This window comes from Gorilla gorilla, chromosome 5 (genome assembly GCF_029281585.2).
Source record: "Gorilla gorilla gorilla isolate KB3781 chromosome 5, NHGRI_mGorGor1-v2.1_pri, whole genome shotgun sequence".
Classification (NCBI taxonomy): domain Eukaryota; kingdom Metazoa; phylum Chordata; class Mammalia; order Primates; family Hominidae; genus Gorilla; species Gorilla gorilla.
In genome coordinates, this window is record NC_073229.2 from 72,968,914 (window position 1) to 72,994,045 (window position 25,132).

Sequence of the window (25,132 nt, forward strand, 5' to 3'; positions counted from 1 at the left end):
CTCTTAACAGAGCCTTTTTGACCAATCATTTCTAATGCGACCTTTGGGATTTTCTACTCATCATCACCTCATCCTGTTTGGTTTGCATTATAGCATCTATCCCTTCCTAATGTTTTCCCTATATATTTGTTAGTTTGTTTTTTTTAAATCTAACTTTACTAGAAAGTAAAATGCATGGAAACAGCAACCTGTTTAACTTTGTATCACTAAGAGTGGAAAAATAACCCTCAGGAAATATTTGGTAAAATAATAAAATGCCCATTGATGCCCTTCTCTTAAAAAGAAATTTAATTAGTGCAGATTGGGGAAATACAACAATATTTCTCATAAAACGTGATATCTATACAATAACAGAAGTACTAGGTCCCAAAAAGTATTCTATAAATAGAAGAAAGAACAGATGGTTTTGCTGCTGATTAATCCATTGATCTTTCGTAAACCATCTAATTTCCCCAGGAACAGCTTCCTCATCTATTAAAGAGGGTTAGTAATAGCTAAGCCCTCAGGGGTTTAAAAATGCATATGAAATAATTTTATAAACCACAAAGCACAAAACAAATATGAAAAATTATGATTGGAGGAGGGGGTGGGGTAGTTAACTAAATCTCAGTGTAAACCACTGATGTCTTGTGTGTGTTGAAAAAATAATTACATACAAAAATTGGTTGCATCCAAAGAATAATGTACTTTTTGCACTGGCAAGACTCAAACCATATTATTGTTACTTCCTCCCAGTTACATATTTTGCAAGATATTGACAATTGTCTAAAGGAAGACCAAACAGATGTAGGTGGGAGCTGCTGTCATTTGAACAACATTGAAAAGAAAAATACTAAAAAAAGAAACATGAGGGCATAAAAAGGAGTGCTGGGGCTGTGATGTTTATTTTGAATCTGTGAAGCATTGTCATGTGGAAGGTTTATTCTGTGTAGCACCAAAATGCAAACTAGGAATTAGAGGTAAAAGTCTCAAAAAGGCAAATCGTGGCTTGAGACCTTGGTTTAATGTAAGAAACAGTTTTCTCACCTTTAGAGCACTCCCACAAGGGTGGAAGTAGTGAATTGTGGTGGTCACATTCAAGCTAGATGGGGACATGTCAGCAATGTTATCAGGAGGCTTCTACTCTTAAGCTGAAGTTCAGACAAGATTTCCAGGCTCTTCCCAAGTGCAAGATTGTAATTACTTAAATGCAATATTTTTACCATGTTTATTAAGAATAAAAGGATCATGAATTCACATTCTGACAAATGCTAGAATACTTATTATTAGAGACAAAACCAGTGCCTGAGAGAATGGCAGGTGACATCAGCCCTGAATCAATGGGAAGGAAGACCCAATGGGATGTGGTATTTACCAGAGAGAGCACTTCTGCTTAGATTACTACATCCTACAATGAATGATTAATATCATTGAGTATATTGGTGGTCTGTCTTGCTTGACAACATTAACTATGATCATATTTATGACCCTTGGCGTCCTTCAAGAATTTGTTGCTGTATTTCATATGACACTTAACCATCGCAAATACAAATTCCAGCTAAATAGACCCTTCAATTTAAAAACAGTCTCATTCTCAAATTTTAAGGAGAAAGTGAAGACGGAGATGTCTTAAAGACTCGGCAAGTACTAAGTTGGCAAATGTCAAATGTTAAAATAAGTTTATATTAAATGTTAAAGTATTTGCCTGGAATGACTTTTCCATTGTCCTGCTTGAGAAACACAGAGGCACCTCCTTATTACTTTTATATTTGCTTTACAAAGACAAATGTATCAACATGCTCTGTATTAATTGTATGTTGACATTTTTGTCATATCCACAGACTGATGCATGTCTGTGCATGGTTTATAATAAGTGCACGTAAAAATAGAGAAAATAAGTAGAAAAAGAGAGAGATTTAACTCTCACCCCCCACCCCCCAAAAAACAGATTAAATTAGTTTTCATTACTTTTTTTTTTTTCTTCAGCTTCAGCTCTCCCTCAGCGAGGGAGGAGGCTGTGGGCTGCGGACTGAGTGCTGGAATGAGGAGTAATTGAGCTTCAGCTGAGCCGGACGTAGCTTTCTCCTCCTGGTGTCATTGCTGCAGCCTCCAGTGCCGGGTCCCTAGTTCCTCAGCTGCCTGTCTTCCCGGTGCAACATCGCCTGTAAAGACAGCAAAGCCACCGCAGAAGTTGCCCGGCAGAAGACTCCGGAGGCATTGGCTCAGTAACTTTTCACGTCATTTTCTGCTCGGGAGCCCCTTCTAGCCTCTCCGCGCAGCCTTCCCCACCGCAAATCACCAGTGCTCATGGGGCAGGCGGAGAGGAGCTTGCAGCATTGAGCGGAACCGGACTTGAGCCAGTGATGTCCGGCACCAAATTGGAGGACTCCCCCCCTTGTCGCAACTGGTCATCTGCTTCGGAGCTGAATGAAACTCAAGAGCCCTTTTTAAACCCCACCGACTATGACGACGAGGAATTCCTGCGGTACCTGTGGAGGGAATACCTGCACCCGAAAGAATATGAGTGGGTCCTGATCGCCGGGTACATCATCGTGTTCGTCGTGGCTCTCATTGGGAACGTCCTGGGTGAGTCTCCTCCCGGGCAGCCCTCCTAGGGCTATCACCTCCCCTCCGCCCCGGGCTGAGAAGGCTCTAAAGAGACCCCTCCCTCCCCCCGGGAAGCAAACAAAGAGGTCGCTGCTCTCGGATGGGGTTTTCTAATAAAATAATAATAATAATAAAAAGTTTTCTGATTTTCCGAACCAGGACCGAGCCCTGGAAAGGGTATTCCCTGTTTTGCAGGAATAACGGGGAAACCGCGTTTCTTTTTCGAGCACCTAGATTACAAGCGCAGGGAGAGGGGCCGCGGCAGGGATCTCCAGGTGGATTTTGTTGAGTGTGTGTGTGTGTGGGGGGGGGGGGGGGTGGGTGGGGCAGTCAGTCATCCCTTTGTGTAACGTGGCTGGGTGTTTCAGGGGGGTTGGGACGAGACAGAGCTTGCAGAATACAAAGCTACATCCCTAAGGAGCAAGCTCTCTGTGGCTGTGGAAGTCACAAAGCATTTGTGAGCTAGGTGGCATTGCCCTTTGGCGAGGAGGTTTAGTCTCCAGTCAAGAGGTGGTAATGAACCAGCAGGGAGTGGAGACGGAGGCAAAGCAGGAAAGTGCACTCACTCATAGAAGCTGAATTAAACAGGATCCATGCCTGGAGCAAGAAGGAGGGGCATCGGAGAAAAGTACCACAGAGATCTCAATCATCCATGCATCCATTCATTCATACATCCATTCAGCCAAATATTTTTTTTTTCAGTCTGCTTGTTGCCAGGCTCAGGAATTATTCATGTCAACTGTTTGTTGTTGTTGTTTTGTTTTGTTTTGTTTTGTTTTCTCCAAAGATGAGACTAAGCTTAATGCTAGGCTATTTGTCCCGGTCTAGGTCTGTATGCAAACACTGGTTTCCTCGACCCCCCATCCCCCTCCCCCTAAACAATTTCTGAGGGTTGGGGAGGGGGTGAGATGGCAACATGGTGAGTGCGATGATGGAATGTATTAGGGCAGTTGGGGAATATACCTCCAGAAAAGGGGCTTTGGAGGGGAGGGATAACTTGAAATAAATTGTGAATGGAAGGAGAGTGTACCTTGATGAATGAAGAGTAGAAGGCTGGGAAACTTTTCACATGCAGAGGGCAGTGTGGAGGAAGTCTCTGCTGAAAATGACAGGAGATGGAGGAGGCTAGGAGTTGCTCTTGATTTTCATTTATAAAAGAGGAAGAAGGTGAGTGAGGTGAGATAGGCTTGGAGGCTTTGCAGTCAAAAGCAAAGAACCTGTAGCTGCAATGGGGACTGACAAGGAAATTATCAGGCTTTCAGACTAACCTGCTTTTTGCCTTCTCTCCCAAGTGTGTTGGTCTGGGTAGAAATCATCCCGAGTAGTCTCTCACCAACTCAGCAGGCAGAATAGACGATAGTATGTGAATGACAGGAGTTCTCCAGAGTGTTAGTAGAATGTCATTTGAGGAGACAAGAAACCTCTGAGAACTTTAGTACATTTTTAAATATTATTTTTAGACTGTTTTCCTTTGGTTGATTTAAAAGTAAAAATAAAGGAAATCTTTTTGGGATACTAACAAAATGAAACAAAGGTGGAAATACACAAGATTAGGACTCTTGTTATAAGCATAATTCTGTTGATAATAATCCTAATCTTGCTTTCCTTCTTCTTGTTACCCATCCTTAGGATTACATCTCTTAAGACACATGGCTACCAGCATAGCAACATTTTACTGCATTATGCCAACACTTATTGATAAGTGAATAATCAAAATTGAACATATATTGAGTACCTACTGTGTGCCAGAGCCCTTCATGTACATTCTCTCCCTTAAACATCAAAATAACCCACATTAGCCAGAAGAAGAAACAAGACTTAGAGAAATAAAATGACATATTAAGGGACATAATTTAAATTCAGTTCCATTTTTTCTGACCTCAGATCCAGAATTCTCCATTGTTATTCCACTCTAGAGCTAGAAAGCATATAGAGAATAGATTCTCTGCTCCTGATTGTCTGCAAGTTTATTAGATGTGTTCCTGTTCTCCTCTGCATCAATGCCCACTGCCAATAAAGTACAATGAGGGATTAATGGCACTGTCACTCTCTTCACCAAAAACCTTTCCAGAGAAGCAGTAATTTTTTTATGAATAGCTATTAATAGTAACTATTTGCCTTCCTTATTTTAATTTTAGGCTGAATCTTTGTGGTAAAATGTGCTCTTCTTTGTTGTTATTGCATTTTTACCTTGCACAGACCTTGTAGTGAATAGTCTCCATATCCTAATTGCATAGTTTAGGGATACATGTTTGCTAGCCTGGGGAGTTTTAGTTTCAAGAAGGAAACACCTCTACAGTAAGGCTACTTGTTTCATAATGTCAAGGAAGATAGCACTGTCCACAGCCCCAAGTGCTGAAATGGCCAATTCCATTCAGCCTAAAAAGAAAGATTTACTCAAAGCACTCTGCCTTAAAGAAACTGACAGCTATTTTCCTCAGGACTGAATAACACTGAAATCCTTTCTGGTTGAACTGAAATGCATTCTTTTCTGACATGCTGCCTGAAAGTTGATGAGGTTTAGGTTTGACATTTAAACAAACGAGTAGTGTCATTACTCACAGACAACTTCCCGCTCTTTGATGTCACTGTCAAATTTGCAAAATGAATTAGATTGAGAATTGCTTTTTTGCCCCTCTGGTATAAGTACTTTTGCACATAGAGTGGTAGGACAGGATGTCACATGATTTATGCAAAATAAAGATGCAATATTAAATATGAAAGTAAAATACCACAGTGTAGGCAGCAGATGTAATCACTGAGCCTTCAGGTCCAGTCACCATTTGTACTTTCATATAACTACTTGGAAAATCTCAACCTTTTTGGGCTTACAAATATAATGCCATCAGTTAGAAGTCATCTTCTCCACAATGTCCTTTCGTGAAGTGATGTAATAGGATATGCTGTGGGTAGCATAACAAAGTCTTGATTGTCCTCATCTCTTTTTCTTCTCCCCATAGTCCCTCTTTATCACGATGCCACCTCTCCACTCTCATATACTCCTCCCAAAGATGGAAAGCAGTTTCCTGGGGGAGTAAAGTTTTAAATAGAATGTTATGAGTATTTACGTTCAATGAAAAGCTGTAAGCATGTTTAATGTGAAATTTTAAGTTCTAAGGAAGGAGCGTAGGGTAAGGTTCTTTTTGGAAGGAGTATCTTTTCAGTATCCTCAGAATAATGCCACCTATAACCTATTCCTAACTATGTCTTCTACTACAGCTAAGTAGATGTATCAACTTATTCAATTGGTATATTGTGAGCATTATCATTTTTTAAAATTAGTGTGTATATCAGGGGAGCCTCTGGGGAAATGTAAAGAAATGTGACTGATGTTAATTTTTACTCCTGATTCCTTGAATGACAATTGTAGGGAGAAATGTGTTCTAGTCAGTTTAAACATTAAGTACCTAGGGAAAATGATCAATTTTCTGCTTCTCATATCTGCATTCAAAGATATCATATGTTTCACCTAGTATGCTTCTGTCATATCTGTTGTTGTCTCCATATGGAAAATAGGAAAACATCAGTCTAGCTATGCTTCTTGCTTCTTGTGTGCCATTAGCAAGTTATTGAACTATCCAAGTCAATTTTTTTATAATTACAAATTAAGATAGATAATGCCTGCATTATAGAAATAGTATCAGGATATAATGTACATATACCCTCTATAAAGACAGATAAAGGGACACAGGCACATACATATTTTTCTTGACACATAGACACTAATTAATGTCAATTTTTATCCCTTAATTTTCATGACAGAACTTTTTGTGATGTGGTGTATAGCCAGCTTCTGCCTTCATGGCCAGTCTGTATCTCTGTAGCTCCTTATGGCCTCTGCCCCAGCCTTTTCCTTAATTGCGTATTTTCCTAAAAGGTGTGAATAAAATGGTGTTGGCACACATTACTCTCCTTTTCCACACTAGCTCCACCCACCCATCTCCTTCATACTGATTGCTTAACATTGCCTTCTTGCCTTTAAATGAAAGCCATTCCTAACTATTGGAATAGTTTGCTTTCTCTCTCAACTTAAATTTGCCTGTGCTGGGTCCCATTCATTTAGAGTTTTTGAGTTGTTTATAGGTTGTTGATAGGCAGGTCTATCACTACTAGTGTTTTAAATAACACACACATTGGTAATATGTTGATTTAACTCATACATTGTTAAAATACATTGTGAAGTATTCATAGTTAAAATAAATTATCCATTAAGTAATTTACCTAATAACAGTTGCAAGTTAGGTGTGTGGAATGGGGACATATTTGTAATAAGTTTGCTTCCTACAGAGTTAGTCTTGTGTCAGATATGTAAGTGGTAGAATTGCAAGTTCATGTTACTCCTAAGCCTAGAGACATTTATTTTCTGCTTCTCCGAATGCCCATTTTAGTTTCGTGGGTGTTTGTAAACCCATCCTTTCCTACACAGGAAGCAAAAAGGGGTTATTTCTAAACCCTTTTTAGATATAGAAATAATACATCACTCATCTCGGCCAAGACTCAATAGAATCATGAATAGTGACTGTAAAAGGTAATATTAACTATTAGGCTTTAAACCTATTGTGCATTTTAGTTTTAAAATGCAAACATGCTTATCTGAATAAGAATTAATCTGATGCCTCTATATTTTTGCTAAAATCATAACTGTTTAGTCTTACTTAGTAAAATAAATTATATCTTTGGCTTAAAATCCCAATGATAACTTTTAAGATGGCTATTTCATAGATAACAGCAACATTTATCATGGACAGACAATAATGAGAATATCATGTGCAACTGATAATTTAAATGCAATGAGTTATTTCTGTATTTGAAAAAATATATTTGGGAAATGGGATAATTAAAAAATACCAGTTTTCAAGAGACCAAATCTAAAACTCAAACATAAACACAATGCTCCAGTTTTTAGAAAACTGTCTTGATTGTAGTAGTGCCTACATACTAAATTGTATCATATGATTTATATTAATTTTCCTTATTTTGTATTTTAGATTATATTTGAAAATTTTCATGTACTGCAGCTATGTTAGCATCTCAAAGTCTCCATATTCTCACTCCGCTCCGAAACATCCACTGCTGATGTTATTTAACTAGTGAAAGAAGATCCTTCCATGTTTCTTCTTATAGCATTCTGACATCTTCTCCACCCTAAGGAATGCTGGCTTTATTAAGTATGTTTCAGTCAACGACATGTGATTGGTGAAGCTGACGGTATTTGTCTTCAGTTCCTTTTTTCCCTGCAAAGGAAATTTGTTGAATATTTATTGGGTACTATATGCCGGGTACTATATGTCAGGCTCCACTTACATATACTCTATTGATGCCTTACAACAAACTTATAATGAGAAGATTAATAGGTTTTACAAATAAGAAAAATGAATTCAAAGAGCAATGTTAACTTACTCAAAAGTTTAGTCAGGCAGTAAATAGTAGCACTAGGTTTCAAATATGGATTTAACAAATTCCATGGTCCATGCTTATTCCATTACTTCATCCTGCCTCTTCCCTTAGCTTCTAACCCTGACTGGAGATGCATAGGAAAAAAGAGGAAGGAAGAGATACTTAGATGTGTCCTCTAGACAATTTACAGAGTTGTTTGGACATGTTGCCATGCTGTTTTTCTGATAGACTACAGTTCTTCAGCTCTGAGGATGAGCTCATTTGATAAGCCAATCAAGGTCGGGCTAGGGTTACTTCACAAGAGAAAATTTCAAGGTAAAATAGGTGCTGCCAAAAATGCTTTTACCTGTTCAGGGGGGTGACTCACTGGAAAAAAAATGTTAGATAATTGTGGCCAAGGATTATTTTGTTATTGAAAGTGCTATTTTTAGACACAATTTGAGCCTGAGAGCCTAAACACTTAACATTTCACATAATCTACAGATATTTGTTTATTTTTTCTTTTTGTCATGCATTGCCAAATAAGTAATTAGTATTTATTTAAACAAATCATGTTGCTATTGATTTTATTAAATAGATGAACTTTTTTAAATTTTTTTTTTTTTGAGATGGAGTCTTGCTCTGTCACCCAGACTGGGGTGTAGTGGCACAATCTCATCTCACTGCTGCCTCCACTTCCTGGCTTCAAGCTATTTTCCTGCCTCAGCCTCCCCAGTAGCTGGGATTACAGGCACATGCCACCATGCCCAGCTATTTTTTTTTTTTTTTTTTGTATTTTTAGTAGAGATGGGTTTCACCATCTTGGCTAGGCTGGTCTTGAACTCTTGCCCTTGTTATCTACCCACGTCAGCCTCCCAAAATGCTGGGATTGCAGGCATGAGCCACTGTGCCTGACGTGAACAGGTCAATTTCTATATCACCGGACAGTGTTCCTGGATCAGAATAATGTATTATATGTACAAAGAATCATTACCTATTACATCAGACATGAAATGACCTTTAGATACTGACTTTGAAACAGTTTGAGATGCTGTTGGATGAAACACATGACCCATAGGACCAGTCTTTTGAATTGCTGACTCTGAGGATAAAATTTTACATTTCACCTTTGTTCACAATGAGAAGTGATCTCTTAACCAAGTAAATGAATTAAATCGATATTTAAAATAACATTAAATTTCTTGCCAGAAAAACTGTTCTTTCATAAACAAAAAACAAATTGCTCAAAATAAATGACTATATCTTTATTTCTAAAAAATGTTTAGAGATTATTATTATTGGGTCTTTACAAGTAATTTGCCTTCAATATTAAACACATGAGAACAATGTTTAATATTTATATAGTATTTTACTCTTCAGAAGATATTTGTCCATATTCCGTCTCAGTTATTCTTCACAACAACATTATGAGGTAGGTCTTTTTTAATGAAAAAAACTCAAGTGCTTGAAGTGATTTAAAATCACTGTGGAAGAAAAGCATGGGCATACAGAAAAGCCAAGTGGTTGTGTGTCAGCTTGGGAAAAGCTTGCAAATTTCCTGTATTTCAAGAGGCCAGGATGAGGTGTGTAATTATCTTTTACTGGTCTTCAGCTATCCTGTCTTTGATATGTGATTGTGTCAAAACTATGAGGAAAAACTCACATTAACAAACTTCATAAACTTGTTAAACATAAAATAATAATTTCGATGTTTTAATTTACAGTAAGAGTTTATTCTTACAAGTCCTTAAATACCCAAATTTCTTTCAGTTATCATAGTCTTTTTCAGTAGACAGAAATCCATGTGGACTGTTAATGTTCTGAATAGCTAGGCTATGCCATAGTAGCAAAGAAACCCTGAATTTTCATTGGCTTAGTATCACGAAAGTTTATTTCTTGCTCATTTAACATCTAAGGTGGGTTGGAGAGTCTGCTTCATCCAATGACTCACGGTTCAGACAGCCTCCACATTTTGTGCACTATCCCTAAAAGGTGGACTCTGTGGTAATCAGTTTCCAATATGGCTTCCAATGACCACCCCCGGGCCCTGGCCCCACTTCCTGATAGTCACACCATCGTATAGTCCCTTTGCATATTATGCCAGAATTGGTCTGGGTGACCAACAGCTCATAGCAGCAGTGAAACGATGTCACTTTCAAGATTACATAACAGGAGCTTACAGCTTCTGGCTCAAGTACCCACTTTCTCTCTAGCTCTTGGATCTCTTCTTCTGGAGGAAGTAAGCTGCCTTGTGGTGAGCAGCTGTTGGCTGGAGTTAAAATCTCCAGCCAGCAGCCAGAGAGGAAATACCGTCTGTTAACAACCTCATGTGTGAGCTTGGAAGCAAATCCTTCAGACCAGGTTGAGTCTTGAGGTGACTACAACAGCCACTACCCCAACCCACCCCCAGCTTCAGTGCAACTTAGTAACAGACACTGAGTCAGAACTATTCAGCTAAGCTTCTTGCAGATTCCTGACCATTCAGAAGCTGTGTCATAATAAATTTTTGTTGTTTTGACTTCAGTTTCAGGATAAGTTGTTGCACAGCCTCTAAAGTTGTGAACTAGAAGAAGTATACTGGCTCTTAACCACCTTTGCCAAAAATTAACACTTGTCAGTCATGGTCATATTCATTTGGCCCAAATCAATCATATCATATCAACCTAACTACAAAGTGGATTGGGAGATGGTGATGTCTCTGTCACAGAATCTATATAATAGTTAAAAGTATTTTTAACTTGCATAGACTCAGAACAAGAGAATTTGGAGGAATTCAATACTTAATGGCATACCACTAAGATAAGCTGATAGATATATCGTTGCGATTTGGGTCTCTGACAATAGAGGCAATTGATAATATTAAGAGACTATGTGCCAATTATTGTGCTTGGATTGAGGGTACAAAGGTAATAGAATCCAAGGAACCTGCACTCTTTTTGAAAGATAGACACATAAACACATACTTTTAAAATAACGTGGTAAGTGCTACTATGACAGATGGTTGCACAGAATGTAGTGGAAGTATTTGAGAAGGACACTTAGCTCCGCTGGGGGATTAGAGAGAGATACAGGAGGAGATGACACCTAAACTGAGTTTTAATAGATGAATTCAAGTTACCCAGGTGAAGAAAATTGGGTAAGGATGTTCTAAGCAGAGGAAACAACATAAGCAAAATCAAAGAGGCGTGAAATAGAATGAGCTATGAAGAAAGTGTTAGGCAATTGGGTAAGTCCAATGTAAGTGCAGATGAGGAGAGTCTGGAAATGAGGCTGAAGCAGTAAATAAGGATTGGCCATAAAAGACCTTGTGTACAATTCTTAAGATCTAGGCTTTGACACTGTTGTTTAGGGGGAGCTGTTAAAGGATTTTAAATTAGAGTACCATCATTGGTTTGCATTTTCCATGAGAGCATTTTGAGGAAAATGCAGAGAATAAATACATGAGGGGAAAGACTAGTGAAGGTTTTCACACTGGGGTTTGCATCCTGTTTTGGCAATAAGCTTGTTTTAATGAAAACAAACAAACAAACTGACAATAAAGAACATAATCCAAATTCTCCAGATAATTACTTCCAGGAGGCTTTCTACGTGCTGCATACAAAACAAAGAAAGAAAAACATAAAGTGAGAAAACGAAGGAAAAACAAGGAAAGAAGAGAAAGAAATAATACATATTGGAAAAACTGTTGCTGTTTTTGTTTTGCTGAATATTTAAATTTGAGAAGCATTTTCTCTTTTTCTTTTTACTTTTTTTTTTGAGACAAAGTCTCACTCTGTCGCCCAGGCTGGAGTGCAGTGGCGCCATTTCAGCTCACTGCAACCTCCGCCTTCCAGGTCCCAGTGATTCTCCTGCCTCAGCCTCCCCAGTAGCTGGGACTTCGGACATGCACCATCACATGCAGCTAATTTTTTGAATTCTTAGTAGAGATGGGATTTCACCGTGTTGCTCAGACTGATCTTTAACTCCTGAGCGCAGGCAATCCACCCACCTTGGCCTCCCAAAGTGCTAGGATTACAGGCGTGAGCCACTGCGCCCAGACGCAAGTTTTCTTTATGATGTTTTAATTATATCTTTCCTGGAACATATATGTATGAATCTTGCATGCCATAGGTCTATTAATATTTTCCAATATTCTACATGGTTTTTTACTAAAATCATTTTTATGATTAGTTACTGACTGAGGTTTCAATGCATCACTGTACTCCTAGCCATCTCTCATTTTAGCTTTTACATCACATTTTGGCCTCACACTGAAACGCAAAATATTAAAAATTTGAGATCTAATAAACAATTTTCACATTTTCCAACTAAATCCCCACTTCTTTCTAAATTTTCTACAACTTTCTAAACATTCTCACTTGAAAATTTATTTTAAATGACATGTATTTTATTCAAACAATCAATGAAGATGCTACATTGACCCCAAGTGAGCCCTTAGGGAATTTCCGTGAACATTTCCCTACAGGTTGGCATGGTAACACACTTCACAATTTCTAAATCTGTGGATAGTTTAGAAGCTTTTATTTGCTGTTCCTAGTTCACAATGGAAATACAACAATGATTAAAAATTATAATATACTTTTGTAGATTCTTAGCTTTTATTCCTACTCAGTGACTCTAAAATGAATTTATAAGGCCCATGGTTTATAACCATGTGAGGCCTTGATTTTATCACTACATTGCTAGAAATGGGGTCACAAGGCCACCAGCTTTAATAATTTAATTCATCAATTTGGAATGAATTTGATGAGTCAACCACTTTGGTAGAGAACCATATTGCTCATAAATACTGTTTTGAAGGCAATTCGTCTTTCATAAAATGTGAAGATTGTGCTGATCTTTCTGGGCAGGGGTATGGAGGTGTGATTAAATGCTTAAGAAACCATTTTGTTATTATATTAAACTGAATCAACTTTTTATTATTAAAAATAGATAAAAACTTAGTGTCCTCAATTATAATACTTTATACAAAAGTTTCCCAATTTTATATAGACTGAAGATAAAAATACATTAGCAAATCTCACCAGGTGGTTCAGGAAAATAACTTCATAATTATTGAGACATTTATGTGCTTGGGCTTGATTTATACTTTGGACACAGGAAAACCTAGAGAGATCTGGTTCTTTGAAATCATCAGAGATGGTGATGGTGACTCAGAGATTCCTGAAAATCAGTAAGATTACCCTAGTTTATAGACGTATGTGTTATTTTTTCCCCCAGGCATAATGAACTTTATAACTTGCCATTGACAAGAAGCCAAATCATCTTAGAGAAAAGGGGGAAAATAAAAATTTAAGAACTTAAAAACACATAAAAAAAAACATGTACATACCTCACACATGTGTACACACACAGTTTGGGGATTGGATGATATGAATAATATAATTAATACACCCTAATTTTTCATGCAGGATTAAGAAAGTATCTTCCAAACATTAAAAATGCTGAAAACTGGACATAAGGCCTTGAGTTTCCCAAATTCAAGACATATTTTCAACTATCCCCTGAGTAAATGAACTATAACATTTACAGAAGTAAAAATGATAAATACACTAAAGATGAATAAGTCCTTGAATTAACAGCCAAATGAGAAGGCACTTCCTTTGGATGACTGATCACTGTAGCATGATTTCTTTTCCTTGAATAGACAATATTTCTTGACAATCTTTCTGTAAACAGAATACAATGTTTCCCTAAGCAATATATGCGTGCTCTAGAGTTTTCACAATTTCTGATCCTCCTATGACTGGCTCCTGCTCAGCTCACACTGCACTTTCATGGAAGTTCTCTTAGAATGCCAGTTTTGAATCACTGCTCCATCATGTGCTGTGTGTGATAGCATCCCATTTTAGTTTTGTCATAGAATTGATTACCATTTCAAATTGAATTGTTAATTTATTGTTCATTTTTCTGTTGTCTCCCTTAAGTAAAATGTAAGCTGCATGAGAATAGTTTCATTTTTTTTCCTGTTTGCCAGTGTATCCTCAGTGCCGAGAACAGGTTCAGGAATACAGAATTTTTAGTTAGCAAATGAATTAAAGTGTAAGACTTCCAGCAGGAGGAATTTTTTACATATAAGTACATTTTTTAAATTAAGCATTGCAGGCTTTAAATTTCTTCTATATAAATATTTAAAATAAGTCTTCAATAATTTGAATTGCTTTTGTGATTATTTTGTTTTATATCTTGAGTAACTTATACATCAACTATTTTGTAGTTATTCTAGTAACGATTATGAAAGACCATTTGAAAATCTTTCCCCAGCACTGAGATCTCCTTGACATGACTAAGTGATTTATACTATGCAATTATATTGCTCTTCTCAAGAAAAGCAAAATGAAATTTACAAATTTGGTAGCTTTTTGTTCTTTTGTTTTCTCAAGTAAGATACACCAAGATTTCTTTAAATGATACGCTATATTTCTGCAATAACTGAGAAGAACATGTAATGTGCAAAACTCTTAAACTCTTTTTGTTTCAAAATAATTCTTGGTTGTTTTTATAAAAGTCTAAGCAAATACTTAATGATCTGTGTCCCAAATGAGGTGAAACAGCTGTGACAGAATGTTACTATGACTCTGTACTTTCTATAATAAAAAGGGACAGACATATCCTCACCTGAGCCTTGGGATGTTTCAGGCATGCCCATAGAGCCTAAGCTTTAGGAATCCTCTGTCATTCTTTTCCACTGCCAGTGACTTGTGCCAATTCTAGGGTTCTGGACTGTGCAAACAATGGAAAAAATAATAACACTTTCAGGTGGCGCACAAAACCAATGTTCATAGTAGATGCATAGTTCTAGACACTTTATTTAATAGAGAATAAGAGAAACACTAATCCCGTCTAATTCTGCTTTCAAACTCCTAAAATGTTCATCATTATGAATTAAAAAAAAAACAATCAAAGTGTAACCTCACCCAGAGAAAGAAGATACTGGGGCCAGGTCTGGTGGCTCATGCCTGTAATCCCAGTGCTTTGGGATGCTGAGGCGGGTGGATCACGAGGTCAAGAGATCAAGACCATCCTGGCTAACATGGTGAAACCCCGTCTCTACTAAAAAACAAACAAACAAAAAAATTAGCTGGGCTTGGTGGCATGTGCCTGTAGTCCCAGCTACTTGGGAAGCTGAGGCAGGAGAATCACTTCAACCCGGGAGACGGAGGTTGCAGTGAGCCAAGATGAAGCCACTGCACTCTGGCCTGGTGACAGAGTGAGACTCCGTCCAAAAAAAAAAAAAAAAAAAGAAAGAAAAAAAAGAAAACGAAAAGAAAAGAAAGCAGATATTGGTAATTCTAGCAGACCCTGGAACAATCGAACCAAATTTATTAATATGTATTATTATTGAAAATCAGTAATGAATAAAATTTACAGAATAGGCTTCTTGGAGTTGTTACATTTCCCTTATTACATAACTCTTCAATAAAAGTGTTTGTCATACCTATTTTAGTTAATTCTACAACAACTAGTGTGATAGGGCTATTATTTGATCTTTTTTTTTTGGGGGGGGGTAGTGACATTCAGTATTAGAGAGCTACTATTGTGTTAGTTGTCTGAATACCTTTACATATTATCAACTGGCCTTTCCATTCCTGAGTTGTGAGTAAATGCTGTCTCCCAGACTGGAGTGCAGTGGCGCAATCTCGCCTCAGTGCAATCTCCGCCTCCCAGGTTCACACCATTCTCCAGCCTCAGCCTCCTGAGTAGCTGGGACTACAGGCGCAAGCCACCATGCCCGGCTAATTTTTTTTTCTTGCATTTTTAGTAGAGACAGGGTTTCACCGTGTTAGCCAGGATGGTCTCGATCTCCTGACAGCGTGATCCACCCGCCTCAGCCTCCCAAAGTGCTGGGATTACAGGCATGAGCCACCACACCCGGCCATAAATGCAGTCTTGTGTTCCCCACTTCCATTCCTCCTTTGACAGTAGAGCTATGCTAGTCTGCGTAGCAAATTGAAAAAATATGACCTGTGGGATTTAAACAAAACACAGTGTCATACACATTTTCTGGTAAACTTAACCAAAAGGGACTTGGGTTCCATAACTAATCACCAATGCCTCAGTGATCTGTAACTCCTTGTAGGTACCTGATCACAGTTACTAAAGGGAAGGAGGAGCGACGAATACAAGAGCAAAGTCAAGCCAGACATAGATTTTATCTCTGTGTAAACAGGAGTTCAGCTGACTGCTCTGAATGCTGAGTTAGCATCAGCAATAATAGAAATATCTGCAGATTGTTGATTTGAAGTCATGCAAAGATATCTTTTTCATCCAAATGGAGGCGAAAGCATCATAGAGCACCAGAGGACTAAATCCAACTGTAGCAGCAAAAGGTACACAGAAAAATAAAGCATCCTGAACCAACACACTGACTTTCTAGGGCTTATCTAATTTGGAGCTATTTCCTTTTCTTATTTCATTCAGCAAATATTTATTGAACACCCACAATGTGTAATCTGTTCTATTACATTCCGTGGAGGAAATACAGAAGTGAATGAGGCATGGTTCTTACCTACAAGGAATTTCTAATCTTGTGGGGGAGACTAACATGTAAACAATAAACTATAGTATGAGGATTACTAAAGAGGCATATGCTAAGTCTCAGAACATTGAAACATAAGAGTTGGGTTTGACATGGGGAAAGAAATACCTTCTTCACTGAGGAGGTAGCATTTTGAGTTATTGTTGACATGTGAATACGATTTTGAAAAGTTCCAAAGAATGAAAAATTCCACCTACATTGGTGAAGTAGTAAGATTAAATGCATGATAGCTTGAAGACACAAAAATAATTATTTATAAACCATTCCAAAAATCATTCAGGGAATTCCAATAATACACAAGTTTTTAAACACATTTCTGGGTAATTTTGAGTAATAAGGTCTTAATCTCCTCTACCGCTTTCAATTGTTTTTGTGGCCTTCTTTATTTTGTGGGTATCTGGCCCAGTCTTGTCTGTAGTGTATTATGGTGGATTGAATTAAACATGTTTTGCAATCTCTGGAGTGATTTTAAAATGACTTGTGTTATATCAGAGTTTCCTAAAGGGAGATTAATTTGGCTTAATGGTAAGAATGGATTAAAGTTATGAGAGACCAGACACTGGGAAACCAGTTAGAAGCCTGTTGAGACTCTTCAGGGCAGTTGTTGTGAGAATGAAGTCAAGACAATGGGATAGAATATGAAAAAAAATGAAACAAATATGAGAGGCAGTCTGAAGATGGAAGTTGGCAACTCATCAAATGTGAGAAATTGATAGGAACAGAAAAGAACCTGCTGATTGATAGAAATTTTCTGCCAAAGAAAGTACAGTGGCTATCCTCAGCAAACTAACACGGGAACATAAAACTAAACACTGCATGTTCTCACTTATAAGCAGAGCTGAACAATGGGAACACATAGACACAGGGAGTGGGACATCACACACTGGGGCCTGCTGTCGGGACTATGGGAGGGAGAGCATCAGGATAAATAGCTAAAGCATGTGGGGCTTAATACCTAGGTGATGGGTTGATAGGTGTAGCAAACTATGATGGCACACGTTTACCTATGTAACAAACCTGCACGTCCTGCGCATGTATCCCAGAACTTAAAATAAAATAAAATTATTAAAAAAAGAAAAAGACAGTGCTTGTCTTATTCGTTTTTTTTCTTAAAATGGGAAATATATAATATATATCAACTGTAGTGTATAGAAGGATCATGATGAATTGGACAAAGATATGTGGAGTTTGAATTGCTAGAGAAGTACCCACGTGCAGTTGTCCAGCAGAAATTAGGGCTTGTTCCCCAACATGCTGTTCACAATCAGTCTACTACTCTCAGGTATTTGTTTTTCTGTGTGGCTATGCAAGCAATAGATACAGTTTATGTGAAAATGTTTTAGAAAATGTCTTCTGGAATAATTAAAAGCATACAAGGGAATGTAAATCTCTTAATGTGGCAAGACCTTTTTGCCACAATAAACAAATTCATTAGTTCAAAAAATATTTATTGTGTGCTTATTGCAGCAAACAAAACAGACGAAGCTCCTTCTTGTAGGGAACTTATACTCTAGTGATATTTAGTATATATTTTGACAATTGAACCAACAGGATTTTCTGACGGATTGCCTTATGGGTATAAGAGAAAGAGAGGAGTCCACACTTTCATGCCAGGTAGGTTGATGGAGGTGCCATTTACTGAGATACGGGGCCGTAGAGGAGGAGTGTGTTTGCAGCAGGGAAGGAGAAGACTCAAAATTTGGTTTTGATCATACAAAATTTGATATAGTACAGGTAAGTGTATGGTGGCCATTAGAACATGAAGGTAAGAGTGTAGATAAGGAGACAGTTATGGTGAAATACATCCAATATTTATAACCAATATTATCTTTTGTGTCTGTACCTTTTTATACATTCCCCATATATATCAAAGACTATAGAAGGGACTGGATAGTGAATAAGTGATTATACATAAATTCTTTTTTACAGATTATTTTGCTTTTGATTTCTCCTGTGTAAATCATCACAGCTACATTTTTTAAAATCTTAAAAAGGATTACTTTGAACAATGCATTTAAACATCCAGAAAACAAAAACAGGAGTGCAAGGTAAAAATTCTGATTTCAGAACGTATGCCTGACTTATCAAGACAGAATTTCAGGGAGTGAAGACCCTGGAATCTACACTTTAAATACAGCCTCAGTTCACCAAGTATGAGAAGTCCTGTAACAGGGAAAAGTAACCTCCTGTTATATTTGATGGAGGCCAATTGACAAGCCAAGTAGTTTTCCATTTGATAAAAATTCTATTGTACCAATGAAGAGCTATCAGAGGGGAGAAGATTAAAACACCTCCCTTGAAATGGAATTTGGCAAGAAAGCAAGAAATTACAGCAAAAAGACCAATAAGAGGAATTAGGGGCAATGAAGGAAGGAGCAAAGATGTGGGAACCCAAAAAGTTTTCTTAGTAACAACTTTGAAATTATATTTTTAGTTATATTAAATTTAAAGTAGAGTTATTAGTGTGTACATTGGTGTAATTTATTATTATATTAAGCCAACAATATACTTTTAAACTTATACAACTTTGCAAAAAAGTACAAATCAGAAGTCTGGGCTACTAAGTAGAATGCATAATAGAATCAGTAGTGCAAAATATTGTTCTATATTTTCTAGCTTATGATTTTCTATATAGAGTCAGTCTTTCAGGATTAAAATGAATGTCACTTCTTTTTACCATGTGTCCTTTAAATTATTAAAATCTATACACATATTGCTATACATAGTAAATATAGTTAGTCAATTATGTCATGGAAAGAATTGAAGGGTTGTTAAAAATTTAAAGGTGTTTCACTACACAAAAACATTGTGAAATACTGGTGCTGATTTAGATCTAGTATCTCTGTTATATTAAATCATAAATGTCAGGAGTTATTGGTCACAAAATAAACACCAGAATTATATGACAGTCTAAAAACAAAAACAAAAATCTTCAGCAATAATGTTGAAGATATGGAAGTGCCAGAAGAATAGGGATTAAAACAATGAATAAAAATCTCTTCCAAGGACTGGTCTACACTAAGAGTTTAGAAATGCATTTTTTTTCACAGAAATATCCTTAATCCTCTATATAGAAATGAGAAGAAAACATAAGACTTTAGCAAGCTCCATCTAATCCATTTGCAGACATATGGTTACCTATCTTTTCTTCAATATATTGGAGTTTGCAAATATTCTACCTTCAAAGAATAGGTGTTACCAAAACATTGTCTGCAAGATTTCTAAGATTTGAAATAGATTTGCTATAATAGGTTAGAGATGAGACATTTTTACTTTAAATTGAAATAATTCAGATTTAAAATATAAAATGTGTAAGTCTAAATATTTTTTCTATTCATTGCAAATATATCTTATATATACATAAAATCCTGTGTATACTCATATGAACTTTAAGGAAATATCAGAGGCATCAGTAATAGATAACTTGCATCTCTTTTACATTCAGTTCAAGCTACTCAAATTTTAATCTTCTGTTTTCATTCCAACAAAAAAAATTAGGATCTGCCTTGGCTTTTGCTAAGAAAGTAATTATTGGCTGGACATGGTGGCTCACATCTGTAATCCCAGTACTTTGGGAAGCTGAGGTGGACAGATTGCTTGAGCTCAGGAGTTCAAGACCATCCTGGGTAACATGGTGAGACCCTTTCTCTAAACACACACACACACACACACACACACACACACACACACACACACACACAAATTAGCTGGGAATGATTACACGCCTGTGGTCCCAGATACTTGGGAAGCTGAGGTGGGAAAATCACCTGAGCCCAGGAAGTCGAGGCTACAGTGAGCCGTGATTCCACCACTGCACTGCAGCCTGGGTGACAAAAAGAAAGTCATTATCTTCAACACTGTGCATACACACTTTTCTGCATCTAGATCCCGAATTTTTGTTTTGTATTTACATAGAACATTGATAAGTAAGGTAAGTATTGATTGATAAAACATTTCAAACTCATTTTTCACTAAATCCAATGGCCTTCCTCTTTTGCATGAAGTCTCTAAGAATCATGTTAATCTACATACTCAATCTACGTAACAACTGGATATATGCTGTAGTTGTTGCCCATTTTTCTGCTAAATGTTATCTTTAGCACTAAGCATGAGTATGAGGAAACAGTATCTGTGCTCAGATTTCAGAAATGAAGAAAATGTACTGGAGATCTTTTGGATAATGACTGCAAGGTCACAGGGACTGACTCCTTTGGAAGCTCAGCGATAACCATTTTCAGAGAGAATATGTCAACATCTTTCAGTCTAGAACTTGATGTTCTGCTGAGATCTAATCTGGGGGTGTCCTACTATTGAATAGGTATAAACTAAATAAAAATAGTGAGAGAACATTCATGTGTTCACTCATTCATTCCTTCATCAAACAAATATTGAAAGTATATTAATTGGCAAGCACTCTTCTGACATTAGAAGGAGCAAAGATAAAAAAGATATTATCATTAACCTCAAGGACATGACAGCATCATGGGAAGGCCAGAAATGCAATATATTAAAGTAAAACACAGTGTAGTGTTTACTACTAAAGAGATATAAACAGAGTACTGTGGTCTAGAATCATATATATAACATTTGCTTATTGCATGAGAAGGAAACTTTAACTTCAGGAGGCAGAGCATTAAGAAAGTGAATGACAGGAGGGGCAAAGGAAAAAGCCGACAGTGTTGCAGAGGCAGGGCATAAAGGAGCTAAACCTTTGCTACCTTCAGTTTTTATTATCCACAGAACGACAAAGAAACAACAACAACAACAAAACTTTGGATTTGAGGGTTTTTTGTTTTTCCTTTTTTTTTTTTTCCTCTCATTCCAAGCATCAAACCTTGGGATTTATTTACCTTCTAGCAAACCAAAGTTTATGGGGGCATTCCTATGGTCCTCACCTCACCCCATTTTTCTGTTTTACCTATGAAACTTGATCAAAATACTGTCTCCACATTTCTCATAAAATACATTAGTTTAATTTTCTACTATTACTTTCTTTTAGTTGATTAAAAAAAGGTCATTTATGACCTATTTAGGTTAGCATCACTAATTTTATCAGTGTAAGAATATGGTAGTACAGTGTGAATTCCATTAATGGATATGTTGATACCATGGGTTTCTCTGACCTTTCCTCTTCCGCTACTCCCTGATGATTGGTTCTGAGCTTACTATCATGTCAGCAATGAAACAGAAAAGGGAGAAAAATCTCAAGTAGGTTGTCTGTCTCTTTAACACTGAATAAAGATTTTTTTTTCTCTAACAGACTTAAAAATAGTGCCCTAAAAATGTTTTGTTTCATTTGTCTGAATTCCCATTCTTTCCCGTGATCATAGATAGTTGAGCTAAAAAAAGAAAGAAAAAAACAAAAATAAACATTGTGTCCTACATTTGTATTAACTTTCTTAGGAATGAGAAGTAGAATCTTAAAAACCTTAGAATGGGAGTTTCCAAGCTAGCTTGCAGGCTTGAGTTTTATTGATAATACCTTTTGGATGCATGTATTATTAGAAACATCTGTTATTTACAAGCTCACCTATTTAAAAGTCTAATAGGAAAAAATATTTCATGTTGCTAAGTACGTGACTTCCCTTTAAAAGATAATAATGCTTTCCCTTTAAACAACAATAGTAAAAGAAGTAGAGTTCCTTTTAAACACATACTTTTATGTTATAACCCATTCTGTTTAAAAACTGGCAGGCATATAATCTAGAAATGCAAATAATTTAGTGAAATTTTAAAAATTATTCTACATATAATTAAATATGGATATTCGTTTTCAAATATCAAATAATAAAATATATCTGAGATGCTGACTAATCCTTAATTATAGGTGTGATTTCTACTTCACTATCAATACTATGGTACTCCAAATCTTAACATGAGTCTGATTGTCTAATAAACATGATGAAAAAAGTTATGGAAAAATTTTGAGATTTACTTTGGGAGGTTCTGTTGTGTTCTGTTCAGCTTCATAATATTCAGTTTCTACGAGTTTGGTATTTAATTATGTGTGTTTGTCATTCAGTAGGCTGGAAGTATGACCATTGGGAGATCAAAACAATGAGACATTAATGACAGTGCTTTATCACTGAATCCAGTACTTTTTTTAATGAAAGAGATGTTGGCCTCTTGGATTGTTATAAAACAACACAATTTTATGGCTTTAAATTAAAGTACAATCATAACAGAAGACAAAATTAGATTAAAAAGCAAACATGGAGTGACTCATATAAAATATTTAGAAACCTAATAATACAGATAGAGACACATTAGTTCCTCTAGACATTGTGTTTTCCAGTAAAATGATCACCAAACTTACCAGGAAAATGATAATTATCAGATTATTTACTTTCAGAATTAAAGGCAGGAAGAGAAAAGAATGAATGAAGAGGAAACACAGTAACCATATAGGACAATAAGAGTGAATGAAGATAAAATGAAAAATCAATAAGATATCGACTTTCTTAAAAGACAGAAATATCACAATAGGAAACACCTCAGAAAGGGAAATCTCAAGAAAATAATAAACTGAAAGAAGAAAACATATCAAAACAACTTGAGGACTGACAAAGTTTTAAAATGTATTTAGGTAAAGATACCATGAGGAAAGTGATCAAGTTGTTCTAGGTAATCAGTGAAGATAAAACTAAAAATAGCTTAAATTAAAATCAGATAGAGAGAAGGTAACTGAAACAGGCATAGAAAGAAAGTAAGAAGGAATACAATCCTGAACATCTTAACAATGTCTAAAATGTCAGGAATTGACCCAGTTTTTGGCTGCACAACAGAGTGGCTATAGTTAACAATAATTCATTGTATATTTCAAAATAACTCAAAGAGTAGAATCGGAATGTTGCTAACACAAAGAAATGATAAATTCTTGAGGAAATAGATATCCCAATTACCCTGATTTGATCTTTACACATTGTATGCTTATATAAAAACAGTATTCATGGCCGGGCACGGTGGCGCACACCTGTAATCCCAGCACTTTGGGAGGCCAAGGTGGGTGGATCACAAGATCAGGAGATTGAGACCATCCTGTGAATGGTGAAACCCCGTCTCTATTAAAAATACAAAAAACTAGCCGGGTGTGGTGGTGAGCGCCTGTAGTCCCAGATACTGGGGAGGCTGAGGTGGGAGAATGGCATGAACCCAGGAGGCGGAGCTCACTGCAGTGAGCTGTGATTGCACCACTGCACTCCAGCCTGGGCGACAGAGTGAGACTTCGTCTCAATAAAACAACAACAACAACAACAAAAACAGTATTCATAATAATTAAATTATTTTTAACATAAAATAAAATATCAGTAATTTAAAATTTTACTATAGCATAGGGATCTGTAATTAATACTTGTCGATCATTGTTGTTTCTGTCTTCCCAACAACTACACTCCTGTTTCTTCACATTCCCACTTCTTCTAACAGCACTACATCTTTCTTTAGGAAACTATCCTTTTGCCATTTCATGTATATGGTGGGGTGGGGGAGTTGTCAATCACAGTACCCCAGCAGCTGGGACCAGAGGCAAAAATGCCTGACCTTCTCCCATCCCCCAACCACAGCAGCAAATGAATTATAATTTGATGCACAAGGAAGTATCAGAGCTTTTGTGTTGGGTTTTATATATCACCTGTGGGAGATAAGTGAACTTTTCCCCACCTAACCTTTAGCCACTCGGGATGATTAGACCTAGAGGTGCCTAAGATCTTTCCCTTTGCCACGTTAAAAACAAATCATCTATGGCAGGAGCATACAAGACCAGCTTTCAGAGACACAAAATGATGGAGAGAACCATGATACTAGTTTTAGACCTAGTCACTGAGACTTTCTCTGCTCCTTCCCAGTTACCTGAGCTTTATTTTGTTTACATTCATCAGATTTGAATGGCTGTACTTCAAAGTACTGATTAAAATAGGAACCAACCTATATGATTCAGGTGGTGAGAAGGAAGAAAAAGAGAGAAAATGAGGTTAACAAAAGAGAATAAAGAAAAAGAAAGAAGGAAAACAAGAAACTCTGACTACCTCTCCTCTTTGACATAGTTTACACTTCTGACAGGTTGTTCTTCTGTAAATTTATGTAGAGATTAGAGTGAGGATGATGTATGCACTGTAGCATGGGTGGTCTTCCAGGAAGCCTTGACTGAGTGAGGCAAGGAGTATGTTGCTCCCTCAGTAACCTCAAATTTACCTGCAAGCCTGATAAAAATCTAACACTAACACTAAACCCAATCTTATCTACAGCTCTAACTGCACCCTAATATTAACAACCCTACCTCTATACTTCAAAACCAAAACTAATTCTGATTTTACTCCCATCTGCCCCTTTTACCCTAAAACCAACTGTAAAACTAAATTTAACTCTAAACATAAGCCTAAAACTAAGAATTAACTAACAATTTTATCTCTATACCCAACTGTTAACCCCAAACCTAACTCTAATCCTATCTCTAACCTAACATTAACCACAAACCTACTTCTAACTCTAATCCTAACCATAACCTCAAATCTAACTCTGATTCCAATTGTAATCTAAACACCAACCCACCCCTACCCTTTTATCTCAAATCCATCTGAAACCCTCATCAGAACACAAATTCCAATTCTACTTCCCACCCTGACTCTGACTCTA

The 25,132-nt window shown here is 36.8% G+C and overlaps 1 protein-coding gene across 1 annotated transcript in view; it reads left to right on the forward strand.

Moving 5' to 3' along the window:
• Positions 1 to 373: 373 nt before the first annotated feature.
• HCRTR2 (hypocretin receptor 2) overlaps positions 374 to 25,132 on the forward strand; it is a 113,632-nt gene continuing 88,873 nt past the window's right edge. The window contains exon 1 of the mRNA XM_004044226.5: positions 374 to 2,565. Coding sequence (XP_004044274.1) covers positions 2,343 to 2,565 — 223 coding nt within the window. The 5' untranslated portion in view covers positions 374 to 2,342. The remainder of the gene's footprint in view (positions 2,566 to 25,132) is intronic.